The sequence below is a fragment of the Zonotrichia leucophrys genome, chromosome 1 (genome assembly GCF_028769735.1).
Source record: "Zonotrichia leucophrys gambelii isolate GWCS_2022_RI chromosome 1, RI_Zleu_2.0, whole genome shotgun sequence".
NCBI lineage: Eukaryota > Metazoa > Chordata > Aves > Passeriformes > Passerellidae > Zonotrichia > Zonotrichia leucophrys.
In genome coordinates this window covers 12,440,061-12,462,527 of record NC_088169.1, presented here as the reverse complement: position 1 = coordinate 12,462,527, position 22,467 = coordinate 12,440,061, and the positions used below count along the sequence as shown (strand labels likewise).

Sequence of the window (22,467 nt, the reverse complement as noted above, 5' to 3'; positions counted from 1 at the left end):
TTGGACTGTCTCAAAACTGCTGTTGATTACTAAAGCCTTGCTTAGCAGGTTCCTAATGGCACCATACATTTGTATTAACATATTGATATAAATATTGACATGATATCCTTATCATCCATATCAAGAACACTGCAATTACTAATTCAACTATTTTCGCATGCCCACAAACAGTAACTAAAATTGAAACAGTGATATATGCTACAGATTATTAAAAAAATTCTTCCCAGCTTTGGGAAAAATAAATTACTTTGTCATATTGAGTAAAGAAAAATAAAAACTTCCTAGAGCTTCTTTGTACTCTCTAATGCTATACTGCATTCTAGCTTCTATTTAATTGCAGTTCTAAACACAAATAGCTGTCTGACACATATATGGCTTTAAATAAATCCATATCTGCAGTTGCAGTCTAGCAGGATAACTGTAGGCAAGAAACAGCCATCAAAACCACTGTGAGTTGTATGCAGTTAACATATTCTTTCACAAAGAATATTGATATTTTAAAACCTAGATCCCAGTTTCCATATATTAAGTTTCTCCCAATATTTTAGGAGTTAAAGTAATGTAGAACAGAATAATAAACAGAAATATTTAATTTTTAAAAATATGCATATTCCTTGTAACATCATGGCCTATTTATACTTAATGATTATATTGTTAGGACTTTTAATCTTTGAAATTTTGAAGTAACAATGATACTTTGATTCAAAGTCCATTTGAAATAAAGTGTTTCTTTGGGTTTTAACTCTTTCTGAAGATTTCACTGCAATCCTTTGCATTTCTGCACATAGTCATGATAATGCAGTTTAAGAAATTTCCACTAGATAAGTCCCAGCAGCAAGGAAATTGTACTCTCCTATGCACATGTTGTCATTTGATTAATTTTAATCCTCTTGTGTTATGAACTAATCTGCTGTATTTTCTTATATTTACTGCAAGTGGACAGTTCTCACATATTTAGTTTTCACACTTCATCTGATATTCAGCAATTTTGTGATTTAAGTGGTTGAGTTCTTCATGGAAATAGTTTAGAGGTATGCAGTGCAGCTGTTACTCGAGTGCTACTGAAATTCCAACATGAAAAAATCCTTGATCTTCCTCATAATCTCCAAAATGAAGCTGCTGGTGAACAGAATGTATTTTCAGAAGCAGTTTCAATAATTGAGAGATTATGGAAGAGATGAAATAATTTGCCATCTGCTATGCAACATGATACCCCAGTATGGCCCAGAGATTGTTTTCTCTGGGAAATCTCCTTCCTAAAGGGAAAAAACCCCTACCCTTACATGTGCTTGTTGTATTTTTAGAAATTAGTTCAACCTCTCCCCACTTCTCTTCAGGCTGAGTTACTATTTTGTTTCAGTCACTTTGTTTAGTCACTCCAGAAGGAGTTTTAAGACCAGCATGTACCAGACTTGACTTCACATCCTCATGTTGAGGTTCTATATCTAGACATATATGTGTAATATATATATAAGATTACATAAAATGTTATACATTATGTAGAAATTGTGTGATAGTGAGACTGGATGGAAGTTGTCTTTCAAAATAAATCAGTCTAGCAGGACAGTATGTTTGGGGAGCAGGGAGGAAAGAAACTTGAACTCTTAAAGTTCAAAAAGGACTGCAGATAATCTGGTATAGCCACATAAGGATTTGCTGCTAACAACACCAAAATTTTGGATATGATCCCAATATGGGCCATTTACTTAAGAGCTGAACTCAGTTATCTTTGTGGGTCCCTTCCATCTCAGACTATTCTGTGATTCTGTGAAAGAAACAGAGGATGTAGAACCACCCTCAAATAAAGTTTTATAGTAAATATAACAAAGAAGAACCAATTCATTTCAGATGGGCACAGAAATTAATGCAGTTTAATATCAGGCTTTGGAAATTAATCTAATAAACAAACTTGTGTTTTGTGGCTGTTGATTAAATTATGCCTCCATCCCTACGCTGTAGCTGTAAATGTACAGACAGTACCTGAGCTGGAAATGAATAATTGAAAAAAGGTAGCAGATAGAAACAAACAGATTAAGAATCTGTGCACCAGGTCTGGGCAAGATGGAGTTTTGTTTATTCACAGCAGCCTTTGTGGAGCTATGTTTTGGATTTGTGACTAAAAAGGTGTTGGTAACACACCAGTGTTCTGACTATTGCTGAGCAGTGCTTGCGTCACAAGAACTCTTTTTCCCATTCTACTCCCCAAGGGCGAGGGACAAGGGACTGAGAGGGGACACTGCTGGGACAACTCACCCAAATTGGCCAAAGGGATATTCCATGCCAAATAACATCATGATCAGAAATAAATTTGTGAGGTTTTGGCTTTTGAGGTAGCCATTGTTCAGACACCATCTGGGCATTTTTCTGCTTGTGGGAGATAATGAGGAAGTGCTTATACATCCCTTGTGGGTCTTTTTTCTTTGGCTTTTATCTTGACCAATTACTTTTCTTTTGCTTTTCCTATTCTCTCCCCTCTTTTTTTTGTTGCACGTGTGGCTTGGTAATTTAGAAGCTGTGTGAGTTCTTGCTGCTGGCCTGGGGGTCAATCCAGCAGAACCTGCTCAGTCCAGTCCAGCCAGGACACCTTTAAAGTGTGTCTTTACAGAGCTTCCTAATTTATATGACATGGTAAAACAGAATAGGAGGGTTGGAAAGGTGCAAAAGGGACTGAATAAGCAACTGGGAAAAACTCTTGGTTTAGAGTAGGAACTTAGGAAGTGCAGCATGTGCTCCTGCATTGGTCTGTCTTGAACAGTTTTTTTTTTTTTCTCTTAAAATAGCTTTTGTGATTTAACATTTTCGACAAAATACTTGTGGTAATTAAAGAAATAGTAATAATTCAGACAAAAATTCCTTTTAATTTGGCTTGAATTAGGTAAAAGAGAGAATGACATTAAAAAAACTTCCCACCAGATTGACATAAAACTATTTTCATGCTTATTATGTCTCTAAGTAGCCCAGTACCTAGACATATATATTGTTTCTTGTTAGTGCAGTATTCTGAAGCTGAAAAGGAGTATTTTTAATTAATTAATGGCAAGACATAGATTTCTTTTTTCATTATTCCTCTTCCTATGAGCTAATGCATTTGCCAAAATTCTTCAACCACCACAACTACCCCTTTCACAACTTGTCTGGGGTTGGGAAAAGTGCAATTTTTAGGAACTAACTTCTTTAATAGATGATGATATCCAAAATAATTTTTCTGTTTCCCTGAAATGTCATTCAACATCTTTTCTATTACTGGCACCCTTTCCTGACAGCCACTACACAGTTTTAGACTGAGAACAAAATATGTGTTTTTATCCTAAACCATAATTTTAGATGAGTTTTCAAGAGAATGAAAAATGCCTTTTCAAAATGAAAATGCTGTATCCACCAGAAGTGCAGTATAGCAATATGTAAAGCTGTAACAGCAGTCAGTGCAAAAAGAAATTTAATTGCATATAAAATACCTGATGTGGTCATTTGATAACATTAATATTAATATATTTTTTTTCATTTTCCCAATTTCATACTGGTAGTGCTTTGAAAAAATAAAATCTAAGGAGTCTAAGAATAGAACTGACCATGTTCTCTCTCATCTCCATAATGTGTTGTTTCTAAGCTCTGCTTCTTCATTCCTGTCAGAGCTTATTTTTGTATCAAATAAAAGCATACGCACACCAAAAATAGACAATCTTTGCATGTCTTCATAATGAGAACCCACACCAGAATACCATGTGTTATGTTGGATAGAGTTAATCGGCTCAGGCACTGTAATGAGTGTGCTATAAACTATAAAATCTTAATTTTTATTTTTTTTTATTTTAATGCTTGCTAGTCTAAGCAAAAAAACATATGTCCAGAAAGTAACAAGGATGATAAAGAGTGAAGTAATCCAGAACAGACTGTGATTTTGATGGTAAAATATTGTTGTGGAAATTGTTTTAAAGAAAGTAATCCTGAGTCTTATGCATCACTTAATGAACTTTTAAAATGCTGTTTTATGAGCAGCCAATTAAGGAAAGCCTGTTTTCTTGACCTTGCTATTTGCCACCCTACCCAAAATTCTTACAGCACATGTACAACATCCTTTGATTTCTCTACCCATTATACTTATTCTCCCTACATACTGCCATCTTATTTCTGCATCCCTTAGTGCCCTCCTTGACAATTTTTCAGCTTTGGGAGCAAGACCAGGTGCTTTCTCCTTTACATGCCCACTTTTCAGAATGTTTTGTGATTTAGGATATCACTTCTTTGTCAGGTTTGCAAATGCCTTATTAAAAACCCCAAAGTAGCTGACAAATAAATAGAAGAGATGGTGATATTGCATAATCCTTTGTATTTAAAATTCAGAGCAGAATTACAAACACAGGTGAACAGGAAAAATACACCTGTTGCTAATTTTTATTTTCTTAAATATCATCACGTGAAAAACAATTAGGATAATTTTCTATTTCTTTTAAAAATGTTTTAGGAGAACTGATTTTAACCATCAGACCTATTTTCTATCTGAAAATCAGATTTTAACCAATGTATTGAAAAAGTGAAGACCTTTACTAGCCCTGAAACCTATATATTTAATTGGAGCTTTTAAATGAGATCAGACTGCAGCAGCAGACCCAGGAGTTATTGACTTTATATTTTTGTCTTTTTCAGCACTGAATTTTACCTTGAAAATGGTACATATGATACCAAAAATTAAGGGGAAGGCCTTTTTAGTAATGTTAGATATTCTGTGTGTTGGTTCCTATCCAGCAGACACAGACTGCAAGACACTTGTGTATTGAGCAGAACGATCTCATTATTAGGGGAGTGATGCAGTGTGGTTTATTTCATACCCTGAAATCACTCATGGAAATAACTGAGTGGATTATATTTATCCTGGACTCTGTATTGTGCTATTATGTGTAGCAATAACAGACAGCATATTAAAACAGAGATTAGGGACTACAACCATTCTTTTGAAGGCAGTTCTGAAATTTCAAAGCTGTTGAATTATTCAAGTATATTTCAATTTCTAAAACATGATTGACTTGATGATGTGATGGTGTAAATAAAAACATTGAAAAGTATGGAGTCTATTTTTTTCCCCATGGTTGTTTTGAATCACTGTAATTGAAGGTGTAGATTTTGTGTCAGTAGCAGCCATAATTAAGAGAAGAAACATTAAACAATTTATTTGGTCAATGCCCTACTTTTGCACAAACAAAAAAAAAATCCAAGGTAGAAATGGACACAGTTACATATTTACATGTTAAATGTGTGCTACTGGCTTTGTAAGTAGGGACAGAAAACAACAAAAGTTTAATATTCAGTCAGATATTTTAATACTAAATAGATTGAATATTTCTAGTCAGTGTCATATTGTAACTGTGTCCATTTCTACCTTGACTGTTTTTTTTTTTTTTTTGTGCAAAAGTAGGGCATTGATCAAATAAATTGTCTAATGTTTCTTCTCCTAATTATGGCTACTACTGACACAAATGTCAATACAAAAATCAAAAGAATTCTCTGAATATATGTTATATATGTTTGGGTCTTTTAAAATGTATCTTTATGTTCCTCAAGGAATCTAGAAATTGGGCTTTTAGTTAGTTTTTGATGCATCCAAGTTTTTCTAGACTGAAGAAGGCATGCGTGCTCTACACACCACATGCAGAAAGGGCTGGCTATGGTGCATGCATGCTATCATCATCTGAATGTCCACAGTATTATTTTTAAGGACATGACAGTCTGTTTTCCCTTTCATGATGTGATTTTAAGCTTCTGTTTATGTTTCTCTTACTGTGGAACGGGGAGCATTTTATGCAGAGATCGACAGTTATCTCCTGAAATATCAGCTATCAGAAAATATCACAGTGTGCCTTATGATGGCAATGATGATTTTCTATTATATCTGACAAAATTGAATTAGCACCTTCACGTAGATTAGCACATTGGCTGAGTGTGAGGATTTTCCTGGAAGATTTTTAAGGTATTAAGCCTTCCAGCTGTAATAAGGTTAACACAGTTCTAAGTGACTTGAATGTCAGTGTTGGCAGTTTAAGTGGTGTAATATTTCTGAAAGCAGGAAGAGAAACACTCTCATGTTTCACTTCATTCAAAGACCACTTTGAGAAGAGGACATATGTTTCTTTTAGGTTATCACTGAGTGTAACTGTAATAAAGCACAGAATTACAGAATGATTGAGGTTGAAGACACCTCTGTAGGTCATACCGTCCAACCAGAAATGGTTTTTCAGCACCATGTCTCTCTGGCTTCTAAATATCTCCAAGAATTGAGGGTTCACAACCTCCTGTCTGAACTTTCAGTATACCTTACAGAAAAAAAATATTTCCTGGTGTTCAGAAGGAGCCTGCTGTGTTTCAATATGTGCCCATTGCCTCTTGTCCTATTACTGGGCACCAGTGGAAAGAGCCTGGCTCTTTGCACCTTCCCTTCAGGTTTTTGTACTCATTACTAAGATCCCCCCTAAGCCTTCTCCAAGCAGAACAGTCTCAGCTCTCAGCCTGTGCTCACAGCAGGGATGCTGCAGTCCCTTAATCAGCTTTGTGGGCCTTTGCTGGATGCTGCAGTCTGTACATATCATTTGTATTCAGGAGCCCAGAGCTGGACACAGCACTCCAGGTGTGGGCTCATTAGTTCTGAATCCAAAACAAAGCACTTGTAACAGCTGCCCAAAATAAATTAACTCTCTCCCAGCTGAATCCAGGGCAAGTAGACATTCTCTTAAAATATCTGGTGGGACATTTTGATATGGTTTGTGACAAAAAAAATGAACAAATAGTTCCGTGAATATACAGATAATTCAGATGATCCCTAGAAGTCTTTTCTAGAATCATAGAATATGCTGAGTTAGAAGGCACCTACCAGATCATGGAGTCCAACTCCTGGCTCTGCACAGGACATCCCAAGAATCACACCATGTGCCTGAGAACACTGTCCAAACACTTCTTGAAGTCTGTGGTGCTTGGTACTGTGACTGCTTTTCTGGGGAGCCTGTTCCAGTGCCCAGCCACTGGCTGAAAAGCAGTTTCTGATATAAAACCTAAACTCCACTGACAGAACTTCATGCCTCAAGTCCTGTCATGGGTCATGAGAGTGAAGAAATTGGCACCTGCCTTTCTGTTCCCCTTCATGAGGATGTTGAAGACCCCAATGATGAACCCCTTGTTCTCTTCTCCAGGCCAAGCCAGACAAGTGACCTCATACAGTCTCCCCTCCAGTCCTGTCACCATCCTCATGGCCCTCCTTTGGATATTCTCTTACAGCTGAATGTCTTTTCTGTATTGTGGCACCCAAAACTGTCCCCAGTACTCGAGGTGAGGCTCCCCCAGAGCAGAGCAGGACAATTCCCTCCCTTGCCTGGCTGGCCATGCTGTCCCTGATGTCCCCAGGACGGGGATGTCCCTCCTGGCTGCCAGGGCCCTGCTGGCTCAGGCTCATCTTGCCACCAACCAGGACCCCCAGGTCCCTTATGAAAAATATGCTGAAACAAAGCCAGTGTCATCCATCCTGCATATTTAATCCTTACTCCAATACACAGAACTCGAGATGGTGTTGTTCAGCAATATATTCTCATGGATTCTGCAAATTAAAGGAACTGGGAACAATTAGAACTGAATATCCTGAGAGAGAAGACATAACTTACAAACTAATAATGTAAACCATCCTGTACTAGCTAAATTAAGCAGTGAAAAGCAAGATTACAATCGGATGATAAAGTATAATGAAGAAGTTATTACCTGGTAACTTATATAATGAAATTAACACTGCTTAGAGCTGACTGTTAATTCATTTTTGGCATTGGGATTTAGAAGCAGAGAGAAATAAAATCAGGGGAGAGAGAATGCTCTTTCAGAGAGGTAAAAATGAAATGCGAAAAGATGCAATTGGATCCTGGACTACATGAAAGTTAATTTCTTTGGTCCTAAGGGGAAGCTAATAGTGTAGCTTTGTTTCCATTCACTTCAATTTATGCATGGGTAAAAGTCTTATTAGGGCCTTATAACAACACTTACTAATCTTTAGGAACTGTTGTGTAGGCAAATTGGAACAGGGACATATTATTTTCCCTTCCTGGTCATAAAAGTTAATGCAGGAGGAGATGGTCCAAAGATATATGAAATATCTGTCTGTGTGAATTCTGTTCACAATGCAAATTCACTCTAAATTTTCACTCACTCAATTCACTCACTGTTGCCCCAACTTTCTATGTTGGATCAACTTAGGGTATTGCTTACACAGGGATGTGTGAAAATGTCTGAGTCTTTCTTATTTTGCAATATATAATAAGTACTGTGGCATTACCCAAATACAGAACTCAAAAACTCACTATATAGTATATTTTTCTCCCAAGCAGCAGATCAGAATATTGTCTAAGTTTTAAGTGCAAATACTGCTTTACCTTGCACGGTAGCTAGAATTCTCTGTTAAAGTCAGAACAATTCCAGGATGAAAATAGAGCTTTTCAAAAGTTGATTTTCTAAGATGGCTATCTAGCTATCTCAGCTCTTTCAAAAGTTAATAAAGTGTCAAATTCAGAAACAAAATATTTATGTGAGACATAGTATTGAGAAGAAATAAATTGTCCTTTGGATGCACTGATTGCTTTCTACTGACTGGACTGGGGCCTGGTTAACTAGCTGAGACTGGACTCTGAGTTTTTTAGTGTATGAACCTAATGGTGAATTTTCATGGTTGAAATTGCTTTAAAAAATACAAGCTTTTGTTAAGGAAGGAATTGTAGAAAATAGCTCTTTTCCTTTTGTTGTTTTGGTATTCTTAACTAAAAATACAGGGGATGAGGGTGTGAGTTTGGTGGGTTTTTTTTGGCCTTGGGGTTTCATTATGTTACCGGGGTTTGGCATGTCAAATAAATTTAGCTTTGCTTTCTGATAAGCAGTTATTGTGGGACAGTATTGGTAAGGGATGATGTTATTCAACTGGAAAAAAAAAAGAAAATATTAATAACCCTAATTTGTAATGTAGTTCTGGAAATTCAGGAATTCCAACTAAGATCTGTTTAACATGTTTTTGAATAAACCATTTATATTACTGATAGTAATTTTCCTAAAAGTAACTTTTTGTGCATCTGGTCTTATGGTAAAGACAGCTTTTTCTCTTCCTTCAAATCTATCCCAAACTTTCATACAATTTGGTTCAGACCACAACTCCTTGTCCTAATATCTTCTGAGGCTTTCACTTACATGGTAACACTGAAGATATTTGAGTGATGCAATTTAGATGGTGACACACTGTGAACCACATGCCCTATGTGTTGCACTAATTTCACTTCAGCATTTTATTACTGGTCATGCTGGAGTTCCACAAAAGATAAAAGAGCAATTGTTCAGTTACTGCTCAGAGATTATCAACATTTAGTGATATATGTCCTAATAGCTCTGTCCACTATAGACAAGTACAAGGCATAAGCATCATGAAAATGGAGTTAATTTTTCAGGGACAAAAAGCACACTGCTAGTCCCTCAATGGACTTTTTTTTCATATACAATACTTTCCCACAATAAAGACTGCTTTGTGAATAGTGCTTTCCAAAGCCTTTGACAATCTCTTGTCATTTTCTCTTCTCTTGTAGCTGATGGATGCACTGACTGGTCTGTGGATTACAAGAAATATCAAGTTCTAGTGGGAGAACCTGTTCGTATAAAATGTGCACTCTTTTATGGATATATTAGAGCTAATTACTCCCTAGCCCAAAGTGCTGGACTTAGTTTGATGTGGTACAAAAGCTCTGGACCTGGAGATTTTGAGGAACCTATAGCTTTTGATGGAACCAGAATGAGCAAGGAAGAAGACTCCATTTGGTTCAGACCAACAGTGGTACAAGACAGCGGGCTCTATGCATGTGTTATAAGGTACTATATTTTAATATACTGCATTTTAATTGACCAAACATGAAACAAGGCTCTTAATAGTTAGACTTTAATGCCAAAGAAAATTTTTCTGACTGTGTTCTTTTTTTTTCTTCTCCTGGCATTCCCTTCCCTGAAGGTTTTTATGCCTGACTGGAAATTGCTATTGAATGTCTTGAACATTTTAAACTTGCTTTTGTATAAATTTAGTCATTTATAACAAAATCTAAAATTTATAAGGTGGTTGGGACTGGATGAATGTTAGCTGTTCCTTTCTCTGATTCTGGTTTTACTCTTGGAATCACTATCCCAGAGTAAAAAATAATTCTTTTTTTACATTCAGATTTAATTTTACGTAGATTTCATTAAGTGATTTAACTGAATTGACTTTTATTCTGTAAAAAAAAAAAATTGCTATTTGATGTAAAGGAGAAATCAAGAAAAAACAGAAGGTGAAATTTCAGCATTTTTGCATACATCCTTTAGAATTACATCTGGCTAAACCTGATAATAGAGGCTGGATACCAGATGTCTTCCAAAACATTTAACCTTCTGATTCATCAAGTTTTATCACCAGAAACTGGAGTCTGCTTCTGCTTTCTGCAACAGGTTTCAGCTTCTTTTTGCATCTTTAATATGGTTTACACAGAGATATTTTTCCAGCCCTTTACAGTATTCCTCTCTATCTGGGTAACTATAAACGTGGTCTTCCTACTAATACATGATAGAAAGAGTCAAAAAGCAAAATGTAGAGCAACTGAGTGGCTAGAAAAGGAATGCACAATGCAGCTAGCACAGTGATGCAAGGACAATGTGGAAATTGTTTTATCAGCAATTGGAAAGGTTTACTGTCTGCCTTTTTTTTTTAATGGGGTTTTTTTGGTTGTTTGGTTTTGGTTTTTTGTCTTGGATAGAGGGAGGGGGAGCACAGATTGATGTCTGGCTTGTGTGTGCTGAAGGAGATTTTTACTAAATAATGGGTTTATAAAACCATTGTTCTATGAGCTCTTTATATAACCTGTGAAACATTTCATATCACATTGTTTGTCCAATAGCATATTCAACATGGTTTTTCTAATGATGACAGTTTTCTTTAAAAGAAAACCACAAAAACCTACAACTTAAGCTCATTTGGGAGAATTTTTAGTTATATTTGGATTAATATTTTCTGGTAAGTGTGTAACAGTAGCCATGAAAATGAAAACAGTTTTGTCAATTATTCCATAATGTTATTTAAAATACCATAATTAATTTCTTCTGCTTATATAAAGAAAACCTTAATTATCTGATGTTGCAGTTTCCAGCAAGTAGAGATAAATGCTGAATTTAGCTACTCAGACATACTTTTATGTTTATCATCTCAACCTGTATTCATGGCTTTTTTTACATGAATTTTTATTTAATCCAGAGGTATATAGGACCATGTAATCTGCTTTAAACTACAATGGTGGTTTTCTGCCAGTCAGAAATTAGACCTAAAAACAAACCACTGCTCTTCCCACCACCCCCTTTGGCAAGAGAGGGGCAAAGGCAGAGACCATTGGTTGAGATAACAGTTTACTGAAAACAAACAGCAGTGGAATAAGAAATGCACAGTAATAGCATCAATATTTATAACAAATAAAGAGGTGCTTGTCTTGGTTTGAAAAGACAATGTCTGCTAAGAAAGGCAGGAGCCTCTCTTGGAATGAAAAATGTAAACCCTCTCTGAATTATTATAATTTTGAAATTAAGGGGCTCTCAGACAAAGATATGGGAGTAGGAATAACAGTTCTTAATAGAAAACAAAAATGAAAAAAAAAGATAAAAATAAAAATAAAGTAATACAAAGCAACAAAACAACACCGACAGAGTCAGAATATAACTTGACACCCTTGGGGTCAGGATATTGGTAGCAGTCCCATTGAAATGGTGGTTGCAGTCCTCATGGAGTGTCAGGTGTGGTTTTGCTGAGGCAGTGATCCTGTACAAGGGTGTAGTTTTCCTCTGAAGGTCCAGTGGTGATGTAGATGGGCCTGGTCCTCCTCTGGGAATCCAGTGGAAAAGGCTGTCTGTGGTGTTCAAATCTCAGATTATATCCACGTAGGAATGCCTGGCTCCTCCCCCTGGGTGGAGCATCTCACAATGGGATGAGGTAATTTTATCAGCCATGCAGGGAAACTCAATGGCCCATTAACAGAAGATATTTCCCAGAGGGAGGATTGGTTGTGGAAGAGATAAAGGAAACTGCCCCACCTGCTTTTAAAAGGTGGCCCAATTAACAGAAGATAACTGCCCCACTTCAATCAGATGGCAATAGAATACACACCTCCAGCCACATCTTGCAACCAAAGACAGTGTTTACCCTCAAAGGGTGTTCATCACCTTGACCCAGTTCTGCGTGTCCACCAGGACAAAGACAAGATTCTGGCACTCCCCTTAGGGGGCACCCTGTGGCTTTCCCTGCACAAAGGTTAGATGGCAGCTGTTCCTGTGCCCAGCATCATGTGCATTTTCCTAGACAAAGACAAGATGGTAGGAGCTTCCCACAGATGGCTTTCCCTGCCACTAAGCCCAAGACAATGGAAAACAATGACAGACAAACCTCTGACAGCTAAATTGTTCGTGTCTCACTGTGTTGCCACTCTGTTGCTCTGGGCTCTGCTCCCCTTGGCTCGGTTCAGCTGCTGTTTTGTTCCCTGCAGCTGCTTCCCACACCAGTACTGTCACTTTTGACCACTCTGCTCCACTGGGGTGCAGGCTGCATTTCCAGCTGGTCAGAACCACATCCCAGAGCCACACCTGAGGAATGGGAAGGAATTGGTGATGGTGATAGTGAAGATGGGGTTAATTTTAGACACCTCCCCATCATGAAGAGAGGGATGTCACATCACAAGGTTTCTTGTCATTTATCATGTATGGACATTGAATATAGCTGGATAAGCTGCACTAAGAGTTAAAGTAAATATTTAAGTGCAGCTCCCAGAAATTATGTATATGTTACATATACCTAGTATAATAGTAAATAAGTAGCTTCTGTCAAAAATTCTGCCTTTAAAGTTTCAAAAATAGCTGAAATACTGTTCCTATCAAGAGAACACTTCCTTCGAGTATTCTTTTCCTTCCCTGGGAAATTACAATGTCTCTTGTAGTTGCCCAACATAATATCAGCATAGAGGAGTGGAACTGAAGTTTAGTAGTTAGGTGTTAGTGAAGATTTATGTGATTGAAAATCATAGAATCATAGTATCATTTGCATTGGAAAAGATCTCCAAGATAACCGAGTCCAACATTTCAACAAGGAGCTCTACATCAACTAAAACACTGCATAAAGTGCCACATCCAGTTGTTTCTTGAATGCTTTCAGGGATGGTGACTCCATTTCCCTGGGCACTCCATTCCAGTGCTTAACTACCCTTTCAGTGAAGAAATTATTCCTGATGTCCAACCTGAACTTCCCCTGATGCCGCTTGAGGCCATTTCTTCTTGTCCGGTTTCTGGCTGTGACAAATTTTAGTTGCAAGGGAGAAAAGGTTGCCTGGGAGAAAATTCCAGCCCCCACTTGGCTGCAACCTCCTTTAGGATAGTTTTGGAGTAATAGGATCTCTCCTGAACCTCCTCTTCATTTCACTAAACAATCCCAGATCATTCTGCAATTTCTATTATGATTCTATCTCTAGACCTTTCACCAGCTCCACACCCCTTCCCTGGACATGCTCCAGACACTTAAAGCCTTTCTTGCAGTGAGCGGCTCAAAAGTGGACATAAGATTTGAGGTATGGCCTCACCTTTGCTGAATACAGGGGGACAGTCTCTGCCCTGCTCCTGCTGCCCACACTGTAGCTGATCCAGGCCAGGTGCCATTTGCCTTCTTGGTCACCGGGGCTGTTGACCAGAACTCCAAGATTCTTTCCTGCTGGGCTGCTTTTGAGCCACTCTTTCCCCATGCTGTAGCACTTCATGGGGCTGTTGTGACCAAAGTGCAGGACCCATCACTTCACTTTTTTTAACCTCATTCAGCTGGCCTCAGCCCATCGATCCAGCCTGGTCCAAACTCTCTGCAGAGCCTTTGTATCATTCAACAGACCAGCACTTCTGCCCAACTCACTGTCATCTGCAGAATTACTGAGGGTGCACTCATTGCCCTCTTCTAAACCATCAATAGAAATATAAACAGAACTGGCCCCAGTAGTGAACTTTGGGGAACCCCACTAATGATGGCCAACAACTGGATGTAGCATCATTCACCATGACCCTTGGGATCCAGCCATCCAGCCATGGTTTGTATTTATGAACATGTTTAATGTTTATCAACATTAATTGCTTTGCTAAGCTGTAACATTTAGTGGAGAAAAATGCATATGAGCAATTCTTGTTCAGAAACATAGAAGTGTCTATCAAGAATGCTTAGGATACAGACAAATAGAGATAACAATGGAAGTTTAAAAAAAGCATTACAAATTATATTATAGATGAAAAACCATCTCCATCTTTAATATACTTAAATTAATTAGGTGCTTATTAGCCATAAAAATACTGTCTATAATTAATTTAGTGACATTCAGCTTTGAAGATTCATATTCAGATGACAGCAAGGTTCAGACAGGGAACAACAGCATCTATGGAGATTGTTCAAATCTATTTTCATCCTCAGTTGGTAAAAAAACCTGAGTACCTGCTTCAGTATGCTTAACTGTTTCCATTAGTTACACACAGTGCAAGAATTTAGAGAAAAAGAGGTAAAGTCTGAAATAGTGTGAAGTGTACAGAATTTTTGGATGGATGGATGGATGGATGGATGGATGGATGGATGGATGGAAGGAAGGAAGGAAGGAAGGAAGGAAGGAAGGAAGGAAGGAAGGAAGGAAGGAAGGAAGGAAGGAAGGAAGGAAGGAAGGAAGGAAGGAAGGAAGGAAGGAAGGAAGGAAGGAAGGAAATCTGATTATTGTCTACTCTTGCATTTATCTTCATTCCCCTTCCTATAGTCTTGCATGTCTGAAGGTAAAGGCTTCAAATGTAGCAGTATTTCTAACTAATTTCTAAGGTCAGATTTTATTTTTGCTGTTTAGCCATGTTTAAAATATCACTATTCAAATTCATAGCAGTTTTATTTTCTGGTTTTATATTTACACATAGATAAGTACATGCATCCACACATACAGATATTACATTATTGAATCACAAAACTTCCCCGCTATATAATTGTTAATATATATTTATTTGACAAATAAAATATAATGCCATAGATATATTTTAAATAACAGACTATTAATATTCTCCAAAAAATTTTCAGTTAAAACTGCTTCCAAATTATCTTTAAAAAGCATCACTATCACAATATAGAATACCTTTTTTTTCCCTGGGAAATGTGAGATAGTTGAATTTATGAAAAATAGTTCTTTATCTTCATCATCTGAAAATTAATTTTAGGTTTAGATAGCATAAATTTATCTTTTTAGATAGGATGTGTCATTTTCAAATATAAAGTACTGTTTTTCTGTATTTTTAAAGATCTAATTTTGTCAAATCATGTCAATTATTTTGGCTTAATTAATATTACTATTTAACTGTTAATTTCTGTATAGTTAGCTAAAATAATCACAGCTCTACAAATGATGCATTGTTGTCAACACATAGTTATTCTTTAAATAAATCTGAAATAATAAATGGGAACTTTAAAATAACATGTGTTATTATTTTTTAGTGAAAACTCCCTTAGTCTTTTCCTTCCTTCCTTCCTTCCTTCCTTCCTTCCTTCCTTCCTTCCTTCCTTCCTTCCTTCCTTCCTTCCTTCCTTCCTTCCTTCCTTCCTTCCTTCCTTCCTTCCTTCCTTCCTTCCTTCCTTCCTTCCTTCCTTCCTTCCTTCCTTCCTTCCTTCCTTCCTTCCTCTCTCCTTTTTTTTCTCTTGCTTTCTCATTTTCTTTCTTTCTTGCTTTCTTTTCCATGAAGGCTAACCATCCACAGTAGGAACATGCTAAATTACCAATTCAATTCAGAAGAACATATATTTTTACATATTTCATGCATTCACAATTGTTTAATTAATTGTCAGAAGTCTTGAACCCACAATGTGTAAGGAAATCTTTGCTGTTCTGAAGGAAATGGTGAGCAAAAAAAGAAATAGAATAAATTTTTCATAAACCTGGTAGAAGCATCATTTCTTCATCATCTTGAATAATGTAAAACACATTTACAAACAGGAATTGCTACTTCTGGGTACCAACCATTTTTGAAATTTGTCTTGCCCAATGCGGGCCTTTTTATCCTGGCTATATATGCCTATAAAAAAATTTATTTCTTTAAAGAGTTTTTAAAAATTATTACCGTAATAAAAGAGTAAGCATTCATATAACAACCGCATATCCAATCTCAGTTTAAAAAAACAAAACCCCCAAAACACAACAACAAAACAAACACCCCCCTCCAAAAAAAATGGAGGAAGTATCTGAAAAATCTGAAAATAAGTCTTAAATCAGTTTGTCTTTATAATCATGGTGTTCCCTAGATCTGCATGAGATCTTTGGTTAGGTTTATGTGTATTACTGACAAAGGAATCTGACAATGGATAAGAGAAATAAGCTTTCTCAAAGGAATACCAGGTGAGCCAGCAATACTCAGAAAGAAGGAAGTCTCAGAAGAGCCTGTTATTCTATTAATTCCCTTAAGACAGTATCACCACTCATTGTCCTGGATAACGAGAGACAGGACATGGCTGCACAATGCTGACTGTGGAAGTGCTGTGTCAAGAGTTGGACTCCAGCATCTTAGAGGTCTTTGCCAACGTTGGCAATCCTATGGTTTAAGGAAACAACAACTCTGACAGCCTCTTGAAGTGGTGTGCAGGTTCAGGAGAACCTTGTTCAACACATGAGTTGGACTTTCCTTAGTCCCTGCTTTTGTGGTCATTTGGTTTATAGAGAGCATGGGGGGCAATTAGCTGTGTCTTCGTTATTTTTACACTCCATTTGCAAGCTTGTGAGTTTTGTGAGTTTTTTTCCCAAGGTCTTTTCTTTTTGTGAGGATGGTAACCATCACAAGCTATCTGGCTCTTATTTTCTTATGTTTGCTCCATCTCCCATTCAAATGCAAGCTTGGTAGGCTAGTCAAATATCCATGTAATTTTTGACTGTCACTTAGAGAGGCTTGGTGAGTTGAAAAAGCCTTCGGGCTAACATTAGGAATTTATACAGGTTGGGTAGCTGGAGCTTACATTAAGTGCTCTGTACAGATGGCAAAAGCAGTTGCTCCTAGAAATAAATGTGGGATTTTCTTGAAGTTAATGCTTGTTGAAAGTCAGGAGATTGAAATATACTTATCCTCCACTCCCCTGTCCTGACACTGCAGGAGGTCAGCTGTCTGACATTAGCATCTTCATTGTACGTGACAAACACCTTCCACGTGTGTTAGGGCAAAACAAATACCTGATACTGAGGAGATGAGCAGGTGAGTGCAGGGTACATTTTCTCATTGTGGAGTTGGTGTAACTTATGCATAAAGCTAAATTCCATTGTGTGTTTGCTATTTGCTTGGCTGAATGAGAACTCAATGGAAAACAAGCACGAAGATGAGTAGAAAAAGGAGCAATATGACCCTTATGGTCAGTGGGTGGAATCATGAATATGTGAGAAGTCTTGATGGGCTAGAACTGAACAGGTTAGTCCAGATAATTCTTTTATGTAGGACTTCAAGGTTTTCTATAAAGACTTATATTAATTTTTATGAGGGCAAAATAGCAATGCCTATACTTTCACAGAATAGGGGAAGAATTTTGATATTGGAAAAGAAGAAGAAGAAATTCATGTATTTGAACTGAGCAGAAGGCATTGTTAATATTGCATTTTAACATCTCTCAACTTATAGGAGTGGTGTAAATAATACTTGAAAAAAGATTTTTTAAGAAGCCTTTTAAAAAACCATGTCGTTTTACTGCTAATTCTTTTGTTGTTGAGATACTTGCTTAAATGCAGCAGTGTAACAAATAGCAATTTGACTAATTCTTCCACTGTTTCATTAGAGATTTGTTAGTTTCTCCTTAAGAACACTTTCAGCAAACAAGATTTGCCCTTTGATTGTCAAGGTTCTTCTGCTCACAACTAAAATAATAATTCTGACCAAAAAAGTAACACTTCAGATCTCGTTTCAATAAAATAATAAAATATGACTGTGATGTTTGGTTTTGCATGGGTAATTTAAGAGAAGTCCTCACAGGTGTTTGGGTTGTATTACTATGCATTGTTCATAGTAAAAAAAAATAGTTTCTATTTTTTTAAAGAGTAAGCAGTATTTTTTTCTGTTTTACACTATGCTTCTAACTGCATTAATCTTAGAAAAAATAAAAAAAAAAATTGCAACAGAATGGAAGAAGTGGTTTTACAGCTGCCTCTTTAGCAAATGCAGGAGAAAGAGAAAACACAAATAAAGTTAATTCCATACAATAGATATTTAAGTCAAGAATCAATTGTTTTCTTCACAATGCGACAAAAAAATGGAAGACAAAGGCAAAGAACTAAAATTATTTTCACTCATTTTCAAAACAGTGGCTTTTAATTTTTTCAAATTTTTATAGATATTTTTGTTTCCTCTCACAGAATTCAAAACAACCAAGTTGTATTGCTAGTAGTAATATGGGCCACCTACTTTGTCATTTGAATTTGCTCTTAATATCAAATATTGTATTTTTAATCTGCCCTGCAAGTGCTTACCTCTTTGTATATAAGCTATCTGTGGACATCAAAATCAGTTTAAGCATCTAGGTTCTAAAAAGCTGCATGTCAGTTGTTTCCTTTTTTAATTCTCCTTGTTCTCAGGACAGAAGGCAATTTAAGTGATGCTAAAATATAGCTAAGATTTGATTCCATTATACGAGGATAGGTGTGTAGTGCTGTTTTAGAGGCTCTAGGAGCATTTCCAGGACACTTCCAAGGGAATGACATATTGACACTAGATCTGGAGGAGGCTGAATGTGGGATACATTTGGGTAAGCCACATGCCACTACTCACCCACTCCAAGGTAAATAAAATGAGCTTTTTGTGGCTTTTAAGTTAAACCATTTTCTAGGCTCCATCAGGCAGACTGACAGCTACAGTAGGAGTTTAGATGTAGCACACAGGTGTATGAATGTAAGTGGATGACAGAACTGAAATGTCTTAAACTGCATTCTAAACTAAATTATCTTTGTGTGTTTCCATCACATACATTGAAATGCAGTGGCTGATATAAAAGTCAAGGGACATATGTCTGTACTTTAGTGCTATGACATGAAGCTGGCATTTTAAAATATTAAACTTACTGGATGAGTTTATAATACAAGAAATAATTGGAATTAATTAATTTATGATCTTTTTTTCTTTCTGAAATGCAAATCTAAATTAGTGATTGATGCTCACAAAATTTATCATACTGACTTAAAAGAAATCAGTACAACAAATGTCTTTTAGTAATTAGTTTAGTATTTCCAAGATTTCTGACCAAAAATTATTACAAATAATACTTTAGAAAGTGGAAAGAAAAGGAGCAGTTGTGAGTCTTTAGTCAGGCTCCCAGAAGTATCAAATATCACATGATCTCTGGTGAAGAGAGATGATGTTTTTATGACTTTTTCAGAAGGGTTCAGTCCGAAAAGGGGGTGTGTGCCATGACCCAGAAAGGTTACCAAATCAGCAGAGACACTGCAGGGAATTTGCCTACTGACTACTTTTTGATACCACTACGGTAAGAGTACATAAAGTTGGGAAGGAGGTGCTGTGTTTTCAGGATGTCTTTGGAACAGTTCCATTAACATCTACTTCCCACAACAATTAGACTATTTCCCCCAGGCCAGTAGTGAGTTAAAGCAGTCCTAGCAGCAGGGAGAAGTTCCTCCATGGTCTTTGTTCTGACCCTTCCTTCTCTCTCCTCTTCCTTCACAAAGCAGAGACAGGCAGCCAGTATTCCCAGTAATGAAGAAAAGGTTCCCAGCGCAAAGAAGAGTGGAAAGGTGAAGGCTTCCATTCCTCTTTCCCTTCTCTTCAATCTTCTCCTCTATAAAAAAAAAAAAAAAAAAAAAAAGAAAAAGCTGGGATATCATCTTTATCTAATATAGAAAGAAAGAAGAAATCTTTGTCACAAGTCTTCAATCCTAGGATTAATTATTTGTCTAGGAGTTGTTTGTGTATGCTACGGAAAACTGAGTAAATGTAAGAGGATGCCACGGTAAGAAAAAACATTTTAAAAATGGTTGGAGGGGTTTTTTTTATTTTATATGTGTGAGGAAAAGTGTTCAGGAAAATTCAGATGCAAATCAGGTGGACATTTGGAAACTCGTTATAGTCACAACAAAATCAATGTAGGAGAAAACAGTGGTAAGGTTAGCAGTGAAAAATAAGTAGACAGCAATTAAATAGAATTTTATTAATTAATGAATTTATTTCATTGAAGTTTTCCAATACATCTAAGAGATTCTCTTTATTTTTGGCCATCCAGTAAATAATTTTACAGGAATTCTGGCTCCCAGTCAAAAGCACAAGTAAGAGAGAGTATGGAGGGAACTGGAGGAAAAAAATACTGATACTGATGGTAACGAAATATTGTCTTGGAAATGTAGGGCATGAAAGAAGCAAGTTACTTGCTGAGTCTGGCAATGTCAAAATTGCAGGTTTTTCAAAGGATTGCTGATGCACATGATTCAATAGTTCATTGTGAAGAGAGTAGAGTGCTTGGAGAAGTCATGTGAGATCTCAAAGTGACTCCAGATTTGATGTGCAAGAAGTAATAAAATGACATCCTGTAACACCTAAATCATTTGGATTAAAATATTTCACTTCTTTGTTCTAGTATAATAAAATCAGAGTTCACACATAAGGAAGAGGTAAATAACAACCCATGCTTGCAAAGATTCTATTTCATAATGAATTGTTTCTTCAGTTCCAATGGTGTCTATAGAATGACTAAAGAGTAACATATTTTAGTAAATATATCCTAAATTGATGGTAGTATGAAAAAAATAAATTTGCTTGAGTTTTTTAATGTCATCTTTTAAAACCTACAGGCAGACTTAACAGAAAGAACTTATGTGTAACACTGAAAAAATATTGTTCAGTTATTCCCACTATAGAGAGAAAGTAATGAAATTTGCATATTTGGTGCATGTTTAGTGTTACCATCTGTCAAAGTAGTGTAGCCTGGTGGTGCTAATTTCAAAGGTGATGAGAGTGACCAAAGAAATCTTGTGGTATTTAATTGCAAAAAAAGCTGAGAAGATTAAAGGTCGAACATGTCTCTGTAATCTTCATTCAGTCTTTTAAGCATTATGATACAGCATTTAGCATTTGAGTGCTAAATTTGGTCTTCACTTAGAAAACTAATGAAGATTAGACAGTGAGAAGGGCTCCTTTTTTCATTTATTGCAAGAGATAGTTTGTGCACGTAAAAACACACATACATCCATAGTTGCTCCACTATGCTTAGCATACATATAGATTTGAATATGAAAATATGTGCAATATTTGAAGATATATCTCTTTGTATATAATAATAAAATCACAGGTGTTGGAAGGAACCTTAAAGATTATCTATTTCCAGCCCTTTGCCATGGTCAGGGACACCTTCCACAAGAGCAGGTTGTTCAGAGCCCCATCCAGCCTGGTCTTGAGCACTTCCAGGGATGGGGCATCCACAGCTTCTTTGGGCAACCTGTGCCAGTGCCTCACTACCCCCTGGATAAAGAATTTCTTTCTAACACATAAATTAAACCTACCCTCTTTTAGCTTAAAACCATTCCTCCTTGTCATATCACTATCTACCCATGGAAAAACTCACTCTCCATCTTTTTTGAAGCTCCCTTCAAGGAGACTGGAAAGTCTCCTCAGAGTCTTCTCATTTCCAGGCTGAACTAACAAAGCTCTCTCAGCCTGTCCATAGCAGAGGTGCCACAGATCACCTTCATGGCCTTTCTCTGGACCCTCTCCTACCCTCTCTAACCTCTCACATCTCTCTTGTGCTGGAGGCCCCAGCCATACATGTATCTGTAGATACAGGATATAATAGGATTAATGACTTTCAGGTTCAGGTTAAGAGCTATTCTCAATCTAGATACCATGAACGTAGTTCTCAGTGTTTCAAATAGCAGTGAGTAACCCCCAGATGTGGTATGTTATAAAATAAAGAGCTCATAGTCAAATACACCCTTGTGGTGGTTGATAATCAGTAATGACACTCACAGGCAGTTTCTCTATGTGTGACATTATATCTACTGAAATAGTTATTTTTCATGTTATCATTAGTGCTGTTTAAAGTATGGCTATTAATATGGTACTTTACAGGCAAAGTTTAATCAAAATGTATTCAAATTTGTGTGCTCATTATCAGTGTTACATACTAAAATTAGCTTTTCTAGTAGCATCCTTGCTTATGGTTATAGTTTTCTTGTACTATTTCTCTGTTTGGGGATCCTTGGAAAAAGGCAAGGCTTAATAAAAATTAAATTTATTTCAGCATAACATTTTATGTTGAGGCAAATGAAAAATAAAAGCCTTGATCTCATCTTTTAATGAAAGCATGCTTCCAGAATCCCTATTCTCTCAATGCTGAGGAAAGAAGGATAAGGTGCATAGACCCTCAGGCCTTGTATCTCTTCAGCAGCAGAA

At 36.7% G+C, this 22,467-nt stretch overlaps 1 protein-coding gene across 4 annotated transcripts in view; it reads left to right on the top strand.

The window, feature by feature from the left end:
* The window catches only part of IL1RAPL1 (interleukin 1 receptor accessory protein like 1), a 686,647-nt gene that overhangs the window by 355,967 nt on the left and 308,213 nt on the right, over positions 1-22,467 (top strand). For all 4 annotated transcript variants that reach the window (XM_064707010.1, XM_064707004.1, XM_064707014.1 and 1 more), the window contains exon 3: positions 9,588-9,867. In XM_064707010.1, the coding sequence (XP_064563080.1) occupies positions 9,588-9,867 (280 nt within the window). The remainder of the gene's footprint in view (positions 1-9,587; positions 9,868-22,467) is intronic.